The 16,392-nt window shown below is 40.5% G+C and overlaps 1 protein-coding gene across 1 annotated transcript in view; it reads left to right on the top strand.

Moving 5' to 3' along the window:
* Window positions 1-16,392, top strand: part of LOC125890225 (voltage-dependent N-type calcium channel subunit alpha-1B-like) — a 657,655-nt gene that overhangs the window by 189,063 nt on the left and 452,200 nt on the right. The window contains exons 6-7 of the mRNA XM_049578752.1: window positions 525-677; window positions 6,106-6,293. Coding sequence (XP_049434709.1) covers window positions 525-677; window positions 6,106-6,293 — 341 coding nt within the window. The remainder of the gene's footprint in view (window positions 1-524; window positions 678-6,105; window positions 6,294-16,392) is intronic.

Raw genomic sequence — 16,392 nt, 5'->3', positions numbered from 1 at the left:
ACAACAACCTACTCCTGAGCGTCAGCAAAACTAAGGAGATGATAGTGGGCTTTGGGAAGGAGCAGCCAAGGAACTATGCCCCACTTAATATCAACGGGTCCTTAGTGGTGAGGGTGGATAGCTTCAAATACCTCGGTGTCCACATAATTGACAGCCTGTCCTGGGCAGTCTATACCGACTCAGTGGTGAGACAAGAAAGGCAGAGACTGTTTTACCTGAGATGCTTGAGGAAATTTCGGGTATCCCCTCAAATTCCTAGGAATTTCCACTCCTGCACCATTCAGAGCATCCTGACGGGAAACATCACTGCCTGGTATGGAAACAGCACTGAACAGGACCGCAAGGCCCTGCAAAGAGTTGTTCAGTCACCTGAACACATTATAAGTGCTGCTCTACCCTGCAAAAAGGGTATTTATACCAGAATATGCAAGAATAAGGCTTCTACCTGCAGGACACGAAGATATTAAATGAAGACCTGCCTCAGACATTTTTCAAAAACATGTTTTTTTTCTTGTCTGCATCAGGTCTTCAGGTGGTATTGAAGTCCATAATGAAAGCCATGGTACCCCTACTGCAGATTGGCTTGCTGCTCTTCTTTGCCATCCTAATGTTCGCCATCATTGGCCTCGACTTCTACATGGGCAAGTTTCATCGCACCTGTTTCAGAATAGACACAGGTAAGCAAGAGAAGAAACATGGGATAAACAGTAAATTAATCATACCTATTAAATGATAAAGGTTTTTTTAATAGTCAGTCCATCCATCCAGCCAGCCAGCCAGCCAGCCAGCCATGCATCCACTGACCCACCTGACAGGTGTGGTATATCAAGATGCCGATTAAACAGCATCATTTCTATGTCATTTCTATGATGTCACAAGGTTTGAGGCATTATTCCATTGCCATGCTGACTGTAGGAATGCCCATCATAGCTGTTGGCCATTGAATGTTCATTACAGTACCATAAGCTATCTCCAGTTTAGTTTCTGAGAATTTAGCAGTACATCCAACCAGTCTAGTTACCTCCACATCTGGCTTCTTCATCTGTAAGATCCTGTGAGACCAGCCACTGACATGAGGTTTTTGACAGTTTGTCCAGAAATTCTTTGGTTGTGAAAAACCAGCTGTTTAATCAGGTGTCTGGGAGGCTGGTCTCAGATGATCTTGCAGGTGAAGACACTGGATGTGAAAGCCCTGGGCTGGAATGGTAATATGTGATCTGCAGTTGTGAGGCTGGTTGGATGTACTGCCAAATTCTTAGAAATGACACAGTGCACTCCCTCAAAACATGCAATGTCTGTGGCATTATGTTGTGTGGTAAAACCGCACGTTTAGAGCGGCCTTTTATTGTGACACATTTGTCTCAGCATGCCTGCAGCAGAGCGCATGCATTATAATCAGCTGAAACTGCTACACTAAACATGGATACCACATTGCCCATGCAGGCATGGCGTGGGTCCTCTTTATTTTCAGATGGCTGATCAATTTTTTTTCTCTGTGTGCAGCTCCACAGCCCTCCAACAGGTCAAAACTACATAGAACCATGTAAAAAAAAAATATAGGAAAAAAACAAATAAATAAATAAAATTATGTATATATACAGTACAGGCCAAAAGTTTGGACACACCTTCTCATTCAATGCGTTTTCTTTATTTTCATGACTATTTACATTGTAGATTCTCACTGAAGGCATCAAAACTATGAATGAACACATGTGGAGTTATGTACTTAACAAAAAAAGGTGAAATAACTGAAAACATGTTTTATATTCTAGTTTCTTCAAAATAGCCACCCTTTGCTCTGATTACTGCTTTGCACACTCTTGGCATTCTCTCCATGAGCTTCAAGAGGTAGTCACCTTAAATGGTTTTCCAACAGTCTTGAAGGAGTTCCCAGAGGTGTTTAGCACTTGTTGGCCCCTTTGCCTTCACTCTGCGGTCCAGCTCACCCCAAACCATCTCAATTGGGTTCAGGTCCGGTGACTGTGGAGGCCAGGTCATCTGCCGCAGCACTCCATCACTCTCCTTCTTGGTCAAATAGCCCTTACACAGCCTGGAGGTGTGTTTGGGGTCATTGTCCTGTTGAAAAATAAATGATCGTCCAACTTAACGCAAACCGGATGGGATGGCATGTCGCTGCAGGATGCTGTGGTAGCCATGCTGGTTCAGTGTGCCTTCAATTTTCAATAAATCCCCAACAGTGTCACCAGCAAAACACCCCCACACCATCACACCTCCTCCTCCATGCTTCACAGTGGGAACCAGGCATGTGGAATCCATCCGTTCACCTTTTCTGCGTCTCACAAAGACACGGCGGTTGGAACCAAAGATCTCAAATTTGGACTCATCAGACCAAAGCACAGATTTCCACTGGTCTAATGTCCATTCCTTGTGTTTCTTGGCCCAAACAAATCTCTTCTGCTTGTTGCCTCTCCTTAGCAGTGGTTTCCTAGCAGCTATTTGACCATGAAGGCCTGATTCGCGCAGTCTCCTCTTAACAGTTGTTCTAGAGATGGGTCTGCTGCTAGAACTCTGTGTGGCATTCATCTGGTCTCTGATCTGAGCTGCTGTTAACTTGCGATTTCTGAGGCTGGTCACTCGGATGAACTTATCCTCAGAAGCAGAGGTGACTCTTGGTCTTCCTTTCCTGGGTCGGTCCTCATGTGTGCCAGTTTCGTTGTAGCGCTTGATGGTTTTTGCGACTCCACTTGGGGACACATTTAAAGTTTTTGCAATTTTCCAGACTGACTGACCTTCATTTCTTACAGTAATGATGGCCACTCGTTTTTCTTTAGTTAGCTGATTGGTTCTTGCCATAATATGAATTTTAACAGTTGTCCAATAGGGCTGTCGGCTGTGTATTAACCTGACTTCTGCACAACACAACTGATGGTCCCAACCCCATTGATAAAGCAAGAAATTCCACTAATTAACCCTGATAAGGCACACCTGTGAAGTGGAAACCATTTAAGGTGACTACCTCTTGAAACTCATAGAGAGAATGCCAAGAGTGTGCAAAGCAGTAATCAGAGCAAAGGGTGGCTATTTTGAAGAAACTAGAATATAAAACATGTTTTCAGTTATTTCACCTTTTTTTGTTAAGTACATAACTCCACATGTGTTCATTCATAGTTTTGATGCCTTCAGTGAGAATCTACAATGTAAATAGTCATGAAAATAAAGAAAACGCATTGAATGAGAAGGTGTGTCCAAACTTTTGGCCTGTACTGTACATATATATATATATATATATATACACATATAGTATATATAAAATTTTACCAGAGCCAGTGCGACAGAGCAGTGCAACTTTCTAGGTGTTTTTACATTTTACAGCAATCAAATCAATACATCCTCTTGTTAATATAGCCTATGCTTTCAAACCCTCCTTAACCAACTGCATTGTCACTTTGGCACAAGTTAATGCACACACAGTTTGCAGCTGGCAGCAACCACACACTATTAAGATAGAGTCTGTTTAGCAGGTAAAAAAACCCTGTTCCAGATGTAACACGCCATGTAGGTGGATTATGTGCTCTATGTATTTTGGCTGTTATAGTAATAATAATGCTGTTTAATCAGCATCTCTGCCACACCAGTCAGGTGGATGGATTATGGGTCATGTTAGCAAAGTGTTCAAACACAGATTTAAGCAAATTTGTCAACAAAGAGAGAACTAAGAGAACTTGTGTGCATTAAAAAAGTAGCCTATTACATCGTAAATGCTATATCTTAGGCAACTTGACTTGCTTGCGTTTCTTGAAGGCGTTTCGCCTCTCATCCAAGAAGCTTCTTCAGTTCTAAATGACTTGTACGAAGTTGCAGGCTATAAACCCTGTGTGGGTGGGAACCCTTGCAGAGTCGTAGGGGTCGCGTGAACTCTCAGTTTCAGAGTCGTTAAGGTCACAATGTGAGTCGTTGACCCACCTAGTCACCATGTGAGTCGTTAGGGTCAGGTGGGACAAGAGGTGAATGGGTGTGAAGTCATCTGGGAAGGGATCCCAAGACTGCATTGTAGGTGGGTGATAAGTAGTGTCGTAAGCCACCCCCTCTGTTTAACGATGGTCATTCCAGCTTGTTGTAGACAGCTTCTTTTACTCCTCTTTCAAACCATCTTTCCTCCCTGGCCAAGATGTGCACATTGCTGTCCTCAAAGGAGTGTCCCTTCTCCTGTAGATGTAAGTGGACAGCCGAGTCTTTACCTGAGGTGCTGGCTCTCTTGTGCTGTGCCATGCGCTTGTGGAGTGGTTGTTGTCTCTCCACTATGTATAAATCTGTGCATTCCTGGTTGCACTGAACTACATACACTACATTACTCTGCTTATGTCTGGGTAATTTGTCCTTGGGGTGGACAAGTTTCTGTCTCAGTGTGTTGTTGGGTTTAAAGTGCACAGGGCTGTGGTGTTTGTTGAAAATCCTCCTGAGTTTCTCAGACACTCCTGCAACATAAGGAATGACAATGTTGTTATGTTTTTGTGTCTCTTCCTCTCTGTCTGCTCTGGGTCTTTTTGAGGTTTTTGCAAAGGCCCAGTTGGGATAGCCACAAGTTTGAAGTGCTTCCCTGATGTGTTTATGTTCCTTCACTTTCCCCTCTGTTCTAGTGGGCACATTTTCAGCCCAATGATTCAGTGTCCTGATAACTCCCAACTTGTGCTCCAGGGGGCGGTGAGAGTCAAACAGCAGGTATTGGTCCGTGTGTGTAGGTTTTCTGTACACCTTGATGTTTAGGTTCCTCGTACTTCGTACAAGTCATTTAGAACTGAAGAAGCTTCTTGGATGAGAGGCGAAACGTCTAGTTTTAGTCTTAGTCTTAGTCCAGTTGCCTAGGATATTGCACTTACGATGACCTGGATGACTTAGAATCTTCACCAAGAAGTAGCCTATTACATATTCTTTTTTTTTTCAACCCATGAAACATGGTAGGTAAAACAAGTGTTGCATTTATATTTGTGTTCAGTACATATAGTACATATCTCAAATCAAGTCAGTTTAATTTGTGTACCTCTTAATAACAACTTTGTCTCAAAGGCCTATGTACAACAAACACACTTACACCACTGATGTATATAGGAAGCAATAGAAGATGGACCCCTCTGTTGACAGACATACAATAGATGTATGTACAAAGTAGACAGAAATAACTATAGTGAAATGACACTGTGAAGAAACAAAATGACATCGTCAGGTAAATAATGTGCAAAGACAATGTATGTTGAGTAGAATTTAAAGGTAAGTGTAAAGTTTACAACAGCAACGAAGAGCCAGCATTGGTAAGTCACTGTGGATAAAAACAGGAAATTACATCATGTGTACTAATATTGCCATTTGTGTAGGATTGTAGTGGAACCCAGATATTATGCATCAAGGCCCAGACACACAACTGACATAAAACAACTAACTGCAACAAAAGTTACTGCAGTGTTGCCTCACATTGCCTGTGTCTCGGCCAAATATTTTCATATTAACACACTGCAAAGACTACAACTGACAGTCAACCAGCATGTTTGTTCTGTGTCTGCATGAGCAGAAATAACTCTTCACACCAGCAGGTGGCGGTCGTCTGTTTTGATCATTAAAAAAAGGGAAACTGAATGACTGACATGACAGATTCAAGATGCTACTTAGTCAGTTAGCACATTAAGAACACAACCTGATGTTGAATGAACAAATGTTATTCACTGTGCACTGACAAACAATAACAAACAATTGTGAAGTGTTTCTGTTAAAGAGTTTAATGGCTAAAGAAAAAGCTCACCTAATATAACAAGTTTGTTCTGATCTCACTCCCTCCTGACTGTAGCTGTTTGTTTACTTTTCTCAGTTCTGTTTGTCTTCTCATGCGCTAACTGCTAATCAGAGTGATTTCATTTATTGACAGACTCCACCGTCTCCAACGGTGACCACAAAAGCTAGGGCAATGGACAAACATTGACCGACAGCTAACTGTCAGCTTGGTGTGTCAGGGCCCTTAGAGGGCATGTTTATCTGTATCTACAGCAAAATGTACTTTTACATAATACATCCCCAGCCTTCTCTAAAAATACCTCAGCATGTTGGTGTAGTTCTGTGTATGTGATGGTGTGTGAGTGTGTGTGTTTGTGGTTGTAGACGAGCAAGCAGCAGATTTCCCCTGTGGCCTGGAGGCTCCAGCAAGAACCTGTGCCAATGGTACCACCTGCAGGGAGTACTGGACCGGACCTAACTTTGGCATCACCAACTTTGACAATATCCTCTTCGCTGTTCTCACCGTTTTCCAGTGCATCACCATGGAGGGATGGGTGGACATTCTCTACAATGTAAGTCCACTTACAAGAAACACATCTGTTTCTATAACACAATGTCTTCTCGGGGCTGGGGTAGGCAACCTGCAGCTCCAGAGCCACATGCGGCCCTTTAGCCCCTCTTTAGGAGCTCCCTGTAGCTTTGTATATATACATAAGATATATGGAAATGAATAACATTCACAAATATATGGAAATGAATAAAAAAAAATTGAAGTGTTGTAGACTAAAAGTAATTATCGCACTCTCTAACTGTAAAAATGTACAGCCTGTACACTGTATAAAAACTATGTTTTAACATTTCATCAGCTAAAATGTGCATCATACACCTTCAGTTTGGCGCCTTTTTCTCTACATTTTGCCAAACCTCCATTGCACTGGGGAGTCATGAGTCTCCCTAGCTAGCCTAGTTATGAAGTACAAATCCAAAGACGGAGAAGTCTCAGAGTAAAACAGAGAATTTAATAAATTTGTTAGCTTCCACTGCCAACGCTGCAAAGTTAAATTACCCAGTAATCATAAATAGCCCACTGCAGAGTAGTTACCTTGTGATAAACATATTAATGAATGCTCATTTAGACCTATAAGCAATGAACACCTGATAGACTATGCTACCTTCATTATAAGAATCAAACATGTTCTTATAGATGTCTGTGTGTTTGTTTGTTGTCCAAAAATGATTCCTTTGATGGCTCTCTGATTGGCTGGGGGGCCAGATTTGTCAGCATGATAAAGAATGGGGATGCCAGCTCTCCAATAGCTAGCAAGATAACTACATTTATTATCATACGTACAGATTGTGGGGCTCCTCAACTTCAACAATTCTGAAATCTGCATAAAAATTTAACATAATAAAGGATAAGTTAACTGCTTCTACCAAATGTAGCTTCTGTATCAACGGAAACAGTGCTGACACCACTGTGACAGATTCATCAATTGCTACTTATTGGTTAGGACATAACAAAATAATCCCCAATTCTAAATAGATCATCTAACATCACCATGATGTCAGGTACACTGAATGAAGAGAAACAAAAATGAAATTCAGTCAGGCTACAGTATGCCTGGGTTAGGTCTGAATTTGATGCCTGCAACACATTTAAAAAAAATTGGGACAAGGACAACAAAAACTGAGAAAGTTGCGAAATGTTCCAAAAACACCTGTCTTGTAACATTCAGCAGGTAAACAGAATAACTGGAAACCAATTAAAGTATCATAATTGGGTATGAAATCTATAATCTTTAATATGATCAAAACAGTTAGGGACGTCCCTGCTTATTCCAGCAAGACAGTGAGACGCATTCTGCACAGTTACTAGACTGACCTGCTTGCAGTCCATACCTGACTCCCACTGAACATTTGCGGAACATTATGAAGCGCAAAATACAGTAATGGAGACCCGAACTGTTAAGCAACTGAAGTTGTATATCAAGCAAGAATGGGAAAGAATTTCACTCTCAAAACTTCAACAATTAGTGTCCTCAGTTAACACTTACTGAGTATTGTTAAAAGAAAAGGTGATGCACCACAGTGGTAAATATGACCCTGTCCCAACTTTTTGGAACATATTGCAGTCATCAAATTCGGGATGATTGTATATTTACAAAAAAAAAAAACAATAAACTTTATCAGTTTGAACATTAACTATCTTGTCTGTGTACTGTATTCAACTGAATATAAGTGGAAAAGGATTTGCAAATCATTGCATAACGTTTTTATTTGGATTTTAAACAGCATCCCAACTTTTTTAGAATTAGGGTTGCATTTTAAATCCCACTAATGATCAATTAAATCACATTTACTGTACCTTTAGCAAGGAGATTTTGGTCTTCAGTTGTAGTGCCATTAGCATTATCCAGTGACAATAAATTCCACTACTGTTATGCTTTATCTGCACTGTCTGATGGCTTAAATATTGCCAGGAAACAAATTTTTGAACAAAGCAACTGTGAGGCAATGACTGTTATGGTACCATTGGGTTAAAACTCCACTTTACAGTGACTGAAGCTTTATTTCTATAACCCCCTGTGTTTCGTGAAGCTGAAAACTAGTCTGTGGAAAGTATGTCACAAAGAATGTACAGGCTAGTCTGCATTGTTGCTGAGACACTGCTTTTCGTCCTGACTGCTCCTTCCCGTCCCCGCCTTCCTCCGGGGAATGATTAGAAGCAAGCATAAGAGCCTGCGGAAGATGACTCACACACAGCCACAGCTCCCATTAGGACCACAGCACAGCAGCTTTACTGCTACCAAGAAACAAATCACAGCTCTCTGCCATTTGCATAAAGCCAGGATTATTCCATGCCAAGGAAACAATTATGCAATAGGTTAAATTATTAAACAGCTGTAGTGGGAAAAGAATGCGTGTTTAGCAGTATGAGTTTCTCCTGGTAGGGTTAAGAGAGGGCAACAGAAGCACAGAGTATGAGAGGAGGGAAATAGAAAGCGATCAATAGTAGTTTTGCTGCTGAGAGCAAAGAAAGGCATTCTATGATGTCAAAAATTGTTTTCTCACTGTAACAGTTACACATGAATTGGACACAAGAACATGGATGGCAGGATAGAACTACAAATGAACTATTTTTACCCTTTTGAGAAAGACTAAAAGCAGACTGAGCACAATAGGTGATTTGAGTAAATCAACCCTGACTTAAAGATGACAAATTTTCATCAACATTCATTCAAACACCATTTTACACTGCAGTATTTTTACATTCTTTAACATCCTCTTGAAATAGTAGTTGCCATTTTAAGACTTAGGGTTATATATTAAATCACCACTTCTAAGCAGAAGAGAGAAGATAATGTTGTCTTCAAGGAAAGTTTCTCTTCCTCTGTGCTGCTGCATTGCGTCCACAGCTGTCCATACCAAAGAACAGTGTGAAAGTCAAGAGTGCTTACTCCACAGCAGAATCTTCGGACCAAAACATTTGCAGATGTACTGTTCACTGCACAGCACAGTGATGAGCAAAAAAAAAAAAAAAAAAAAGACTGCTTGTCTTAAAGCAATCTAGAGTGGATGGAGGGGTCTCCGACTGATGATTCCTATCTCCTACTTTCAGGGGGCAGCCCTATGCTTTAGCGGCTTAAATGCTCCATTGTGTTCGACAGCTAGTCTTTAACTTTGTCTGCAGTTTGGCTCTGAGCAGGAAGTATACAGTTTGTTTATCAGAGCTTTTGCACTGACAATAGCTGCCTACTAGTACTGGAAACCAGGTTGATAAGAGTGGTGAGAGTGAAACACATGGTGCAGCTGCAGATTGGTATGGTTAGAAGATGTTATACTTCCTGGACTGAAGAAAATGTGTACAGCATTATATAAATGTATTTGTAGAGGACAAAGTCACTACAACAGTTTACTACACAAATGTATTCCAAAACATACACAACACCTTTTGCATAGTACGCTGGGATGTCTGATAGCTAAATGCACACCTAAATTATGTTTTTGAGGTTTCAACAAACAAAATAGCTTGTCACTGTAGTAGCAATACAGTACAATTTGTAACACAATGTCTTTTAGTCGTCATTAGGAGGTATAGGCAGCATGTGAAAAAACATGGGCCATTTAATGTAATGACTCAAAATAGGGCTACAAAATTACAGCCCAAGCAAGAAGCATGTATAATCTTTTTAGTGTGTTCGTGGATGAGTGAGGCCATGTAAAGCTGTCTGACCAAAAGGAAATACCGTAAAACTTCAATTAAAAGCCTAATCCCAATTAAATAGCCAGTCCCCTTTACCATTCTGGTGTGGCTACACATTTTGAAAAATAAAAAATAAATGCCTTTCTTAATTAAACAGCACATTAAGAGTCTGGTTGCCAAGAAGTTCATTTTTATAGAAGCTCATTGGATGTATACAACCAGGTTGTTGGCTACTAGGGGTGTCCCCGACTAAGAATTTTCATAGTCGAATTTGATTTGACAGATTTTTCCTTTAGCCGACTAAACGTCGAATCATGTTGTTTTCCCCCTCATTGATTAATGAGCTCATTTGTGTCAGTTTCCGCTCCAGAGAAAAGAGCTAAAACACCCAAATAAATAAATTTAATTCTTCAGTTGGCATAAGATAATACTAATAAAAGTAAAAGGGTTATTATTTTATCTTTATTCCTTTCACTTCATCAAAGTGTGATGCTCTAGATGAACGCAGATGCGCTGCAGCCTGCAGAACTTGCCATTTCATTCACAAATAAACATCCAAAAACATCATCAAAAGGTTTAGAAACAGTTTTCCTTCTGTTATGTTAGATACGAACACTGGAATCACAATACAGATCAAGACAAAAAGGGGTTTATTTTAAAAGGGCACAAAAATCAGTTCAGGGGCAGAATTGAGTCCGTGGAGGAATGGCAAGGAGGGGGACAAAAACTGGGGCTGAGGCGTGAGGCTGAGCATGGCTGGCAGGCGGAGGAGTGAAAATGACAGGGCACTGAAAAAAGACAAAAAAACAAAAGCAGGTTAGCAAGGCAGAGGTACAAGGTCCGTGATCCAAGAGCAAAAATCCACAGGTCAAAAACAGGGTCAAAAACCTGTGAGCAAAAACAAAAGTTGAGAGCGACAAATTGAGCCAAGTAGTTACCATGAGGGTTTCATCAACGAACTGGCGAAGAATGGAGAGGAGAACCAGGCTTTTATGCTGCAGTGATTGGAGTTGATGCCGTACAGGTGTGCTGTGATCAGGAGACTGACTGGAGCCACGCCCAGCCAGGGAAAACCAAGTGAAGGCAGGACTGAAGGAGGGAGCAAAAAAACAAACAACAACAACAACAACAACAACAACAAAACAAAAAAACAACAGGACAACAGATTCCCAACACTTTCTGACTTCAAGTTACTTCAAAAATCAACTCAGGTTCATACAAGTTCATCCACATGGACCATGCGTCACCGCTCTCAATTGTTTGGCCACGTCGGAAAAAAAGTAGCCAAATAAAAAAATCAGAGTCTATCAAGAAAACAATCAGCGGTGAAATTCGTTTCAAGACACTTCAGGTAAACGAATAATCCTTCAAAAAAGTTTGATTTGAGAGCACATACCTCCTCCACAGTGTTTGTTTATGCGCTCCGCCACCATAAATCATCACCACATGATTCCCGAGCGCGGCACCATTGCTGCTCACCGCTCCCTCAGGGGATGGGTCAAATGCGGAGAACAAATTTCACACACTCAGGTGTGTGACAGTCAGTGGGATTTTAACTTTAAATCACCGTAGGCCTCGATGCTGCTCTGATGGTCCTGCAGCGCACTCAGTCACCTCCGCTTATTTGGATCGAGCAACTGGGTGATTTATTCATGCGTAGTAATGATTATGCCTACTGATTAAACGCACGCGGCATTTTCAGTTTTTTATTAACAGAAATTAGGCTGATGTTTGTATCAAAATAGGCTATATATCATGAATTACTAGAAAACCAATATATTCTATGTCAAATCAAGATGTTCAGCAGCAGTGATCACTCCCATACAATCAGAATGGTACGGTCTTGTTTCATAACCACATTTTGCGACGATTCGACGGCGAGACTGGCAGTCGAATCAGACTTCTCCGAATCGAATCACCGAATCATTGACTATTCGGGGTCACCCCTATTGGCTACCCACATAAGCTTATGTTAGTTAGCTGTTTAGTTAGCTGTTTGATTCACCTTTGGACACATTCCTCAAGCCAGTATCCACCCTGAAAGGAATGATATGATAGTCATCTATATATGCTCAAATTCATTCCCTGCAGCTATTAAACTCTATTAAAACACTGTGAGAAGTGGGTCTGGGTTCCTGAGGAATTTTTTTTATATATACTTTATTAATCCCCGAGGGGAAATTCATTTTTTTCATGCTTGCTGTCAATTACACACAGTTCCGAACACACACATGCACTAAGTGGAGAGATGTCAGACTGAGGGGGCTCCCTTGGTCAGGCGCCCCGAGCAGCTGGGGGGGTTCGGTGCCTTGCTCAGGGGTACCTCAGCAGTGCCCAGGAGGTGAACTGATACCTCTCTGCTCCATATTTGGTCCGGACGGGGACTTGAACAGGCAACCCTCCCTTTCCCAACCCAAGTCCCTATGGACTGAGCTACTGCCGCCCCAACATTGGGAGGGTACCCTTGATAAATTACATGATTAATGTCTATCTGTGCAAAACATGGACTGATCCAGTGCAAAATAGTACTGAGAAGGTTAGGCTCTCTAGGATCTACAAAGATGTGCATCCGGCTTGTGACAGGTGTAGCCAACCATCGGCGAGCCACATACACGTTTTGGTTTTGTCCTGAATTGCAGACGTACTGGGGGAAATCTTTCGATCATTATCAAGGGTTACTGGAAAATCTGTTGAACCATATGCTATGATTTCATTGTTTGGTGTAACTCCACCACTCTGTACCACCAGACTGTACCAATCTCTTCCCATGAGGCAACTTTCACAGCCTTTGTTACCCTACTAGTCAGACGCTTGGTGCTGCTCAAGGGAAGTCCTTAATTTTGTCAAACTGGAAAGAATCAGGCGCGTAATTAAGGGCTCCCTGAGGAAATTTTGCATGATGTGAGATCCCTTTTTCGAGTATATATGAGAGCTGGACTTTCCAGATATTCCTGAATGATTGATCATGTGTTTTACAGTCATTGCATTGTGATGTGACAGGCGGTTGTCCGATTTTATTATGTTTAGTATTTAGTGTTCATCATGCACTCATTTCCACATATTTTTATATTGTAATTTTATTAGTATGTGTTTTGTTCTTTGTCTTCTTGTGGGTACTCATTTGGTTTGTAATATATTTCTTGTCTTAGTCCTGTCTGGGTTTTGTACTGTTCTTATTTTACTTACTACTTACATGTTTTGTTGTGCCACCATTGGATTGACCAGTCATAATGCTCTGTCTCTGATGCCCTGTCTGTTGAGGCTAGATAATCATAATGAATCGAATTGATATGTTATTCAAAGCATAATTTTTATACAAGTAATAATTATACTGGTTCAAACAAACAATTTGATCGTATTTCCTATCTTTGCTGAGAAATCGTTGTTTAAAAGGAATTAAAGGGTTGTCCTATATAGACGTCTGTCCCAAATATAAGCCTATTGAGTTCAGTGATTTAAGCAAATACTAGCCCGGGCTACTATTTGAAGTTTTATGGTGTAAAGTGCTTTGTTCTTCTGGATTCATAGAAATCAGATATCCTGTGTTTTTGCACTACATTTCATTTGTTTTTCCTTTGGCTCTTTGGCTTTAAATGAAGCAGCCCTCATAGATTTCTATTCCTGAGTCGCAACATCACAGACACACTGGAAACTCTAATTCCATCAAGTGCTTTAGGGGTCAGAGGGAGGAATAGAATTACTTCCTTGAAACTATGCAAAAAACTCCTTTACCCATCAACTGAGAGATCACCTCTTCATCCATCCATAGACAGACCACTTCTTCATCCATCCATAGACAGATTGCTCCTTCATTTATCCATAGACACATTACTTCTTCATCCACTGAAGGATTACTCCATTATCCATCCATAGACAGATCACTCCTTCATCCATCCATGGAAAGATCACTCCTTCATCCATCTGTGACCAGACACAGTATTTCAGACCAATGCAATGTCTATAAAAACCTGAGGGTCATTATGGGCCCCAACTTTATACGTGCTGACACAATATAACTTTATATGTTCGAGAAGAGCAGGTTGACGTGCATTCAGTTCACCATAAAAATGTTTATTTAAAAATAAGATTTTTATTGCTGGAGACCTGAGAAAAGAGAAAAATAACTGTAAGGTTAAGACAAACATTACTATCTTAAAAGTACAAGCCCCAATGTAAAATAGAACACCAGTATTTGTTGAAAGCAAGTAAATAGGCAGGGTTCTTACCATGGGGAGATTCTATTGCAGACCCCAATAATTATCACCACGTGAGCCCACTGTGATCACTAACACTGCAATCTACACTGCAACTCACACTGTAAGGAGAAGCAAATCTACAAAACACTCAAGTGACCACCACCGTAAAGCCTACCACATTGCATGCAAAGGAGAGGATCCCATGTATACTCCCCTCAGTTTGTCCCACTGCCTATAAAAATATGAAACAAAAACAAGGGGTGAATCTCAGTTGGTTCAGGTCACAATGGTGTAAAAGTCATAACTAAATACAGTTATAGAAAGTGTAGCAATTAATTGTCACAATAACAATGTAGAAGTCCTGGACAGTTCACAGTAAAGCTAAGGTTGAATCCAATTCAATATGGTAGTTAGGCCAGATGACGTAGGTTCAGGCAAAGCAGCAGTCTGGCACTTAGTCTTGCTCACTCTGAGGCCCATGGACGTCGGAACTATTTTCTGAGAGGGGGGGGCGGGATTTTTGTTGGGAGGGGCGGGGGAAGCACGCACACTTATCAATGATTAAGGATTTGATTTGAAGTTATTTTATAATAACATGCAGTTATAAGAGAACTAGAATGGATGAACACGGCATCTTTATTGTTAAGAAAATTCAACTTTGATAACTAAATCAAGCCATTTAAGGAACATAACATTATTTGTAACCTTGAATGCAAAAAAAGAAAAGTCTGCGCTCCTGACTCAAGGCCGAATTCACAAAAGGATTGCGTGGCTTTTGCGGCCGCTAAACCGGTAAAAATGGAGCAAACAGATAGCGTCTAATTCACAAAGCACGCGCAGAGGGTGAAATGCTCCACTAACTGCGCTGCCAAGCAGATTGTGTCTCGGTGCTCCGGTGTTATTTGCACGTATTTAAATGAGGTAATATGCATATATTTGGCGCAAAAATATAATATATTTATGCAAATGAGCCTCATTGATAAACAAGGTCTAATTCACTAACACCAGCGCTAATAGCCACACACATTTTGAGTGAAGTAAACAACGTCTTTAGAAAGCTGGTGCAAACTGGGCGCTCCTCTGTGGAAGCCTCTCGCCCAGACTTTCCAGTGATCGTGGCAGCAGTGATCGTCTGTTAAATCAGTCTGTAAATAATATTTTGACATTATTATTATAATCATTATTACTTTAATGGCATCCGAAGATACTGATGCGTTGAACAGGTGACAGTCTGCGGTCGTTCTCAAAACGCACTGCTGTCACGCACTTCAAAAGCAACTTTGAATAATTTATTTTACGAAACGGGGGAAACAAACATGAACAAAAACGGTTCCATAATTCATATTAAATTCAAAAGGTAACGAAAAAACAGCTACAAATGAGAGGGAATAGTGATAAAGTGGTCAAACTTGGTCAAATCCACAGCCTCACCCCATCCGACACTGTTAGACTGACTCACCAGCAGACATCACTACATGAGGGTATACAGTATTCAGTACTTTGCCAAACGAAGTCTAATTAATACCAGCGCTAATAGCCACACGCAGTTAAGTAAAAAAAATAACTTTGCCATTGGCTAATTGCAATCAGGGGCAAATCTATGGGGTGCCGTTTGTAAAGTGGCTCACGCTGAAAATAACATCAACATTTTGCCACATTTAGCTTCAAACAATGTTTAAAAAAGTGTTGTGAATTTTTTAACGTCACCTTTTACCACATTTACAGTAATATTTGTTAACTTAGAAATATATTAAATAGTTAAATCTAAATATTAAATGTGGCACCTAAATGTTAAATGTTAAATCTAAATGTTAAATCTAAATGCTAAATATAAATATAAATATAAATGCTAAATATAAATATTAAATCTAAATCTAAATGTTAAATCTAAATGCTAAATATAAATCTAAATGTTAAATGTTAAATCTAAATGTTCTTGGTGAAACTAAATATTTAGCTAATATGCAAATTCACGCTGCCGGTCACCGGAAGTACCAAAATAAAAGCTAACGAATTAAAACCAATTTATCGGGGGAAATGAACACTTGAACATACATTAGTGTGATAATAACTACCTAAAATAACAAGAAACGTGTTTGGAGAAATTTCATTTGATGTGTACTTTGAGTTGTGCGGCCACACCCCCCGCACCCCTAGTTCCGACGTCCATGCTGAGGCCCTGATTAAAGGAGACACTGGGAACATAAGCAGGCTGACTACTCTGGCTCAGACAAGGAGGAGACAATGGCTGAATTCCCTTAGGGATTAAAT

Source organism: Epinephelus fuscoguttatus, linkage group LG6 (genome assembly GCF_011397635.1).
Source record: "Epinephelus fuscoguttatus linkage group LG6, E.fuscoguttatus.final_Chr_v1".
Lineage (NCBI taxonomy): Eukaryota > Metazoa > Chordata > Actinopteri > Perciformes > Serranidae > Epinephelus > Epinephelus fuscoguttatus.
This window is presented reverse-complemented; position numbering and strand designations above follow the sequence as displayed.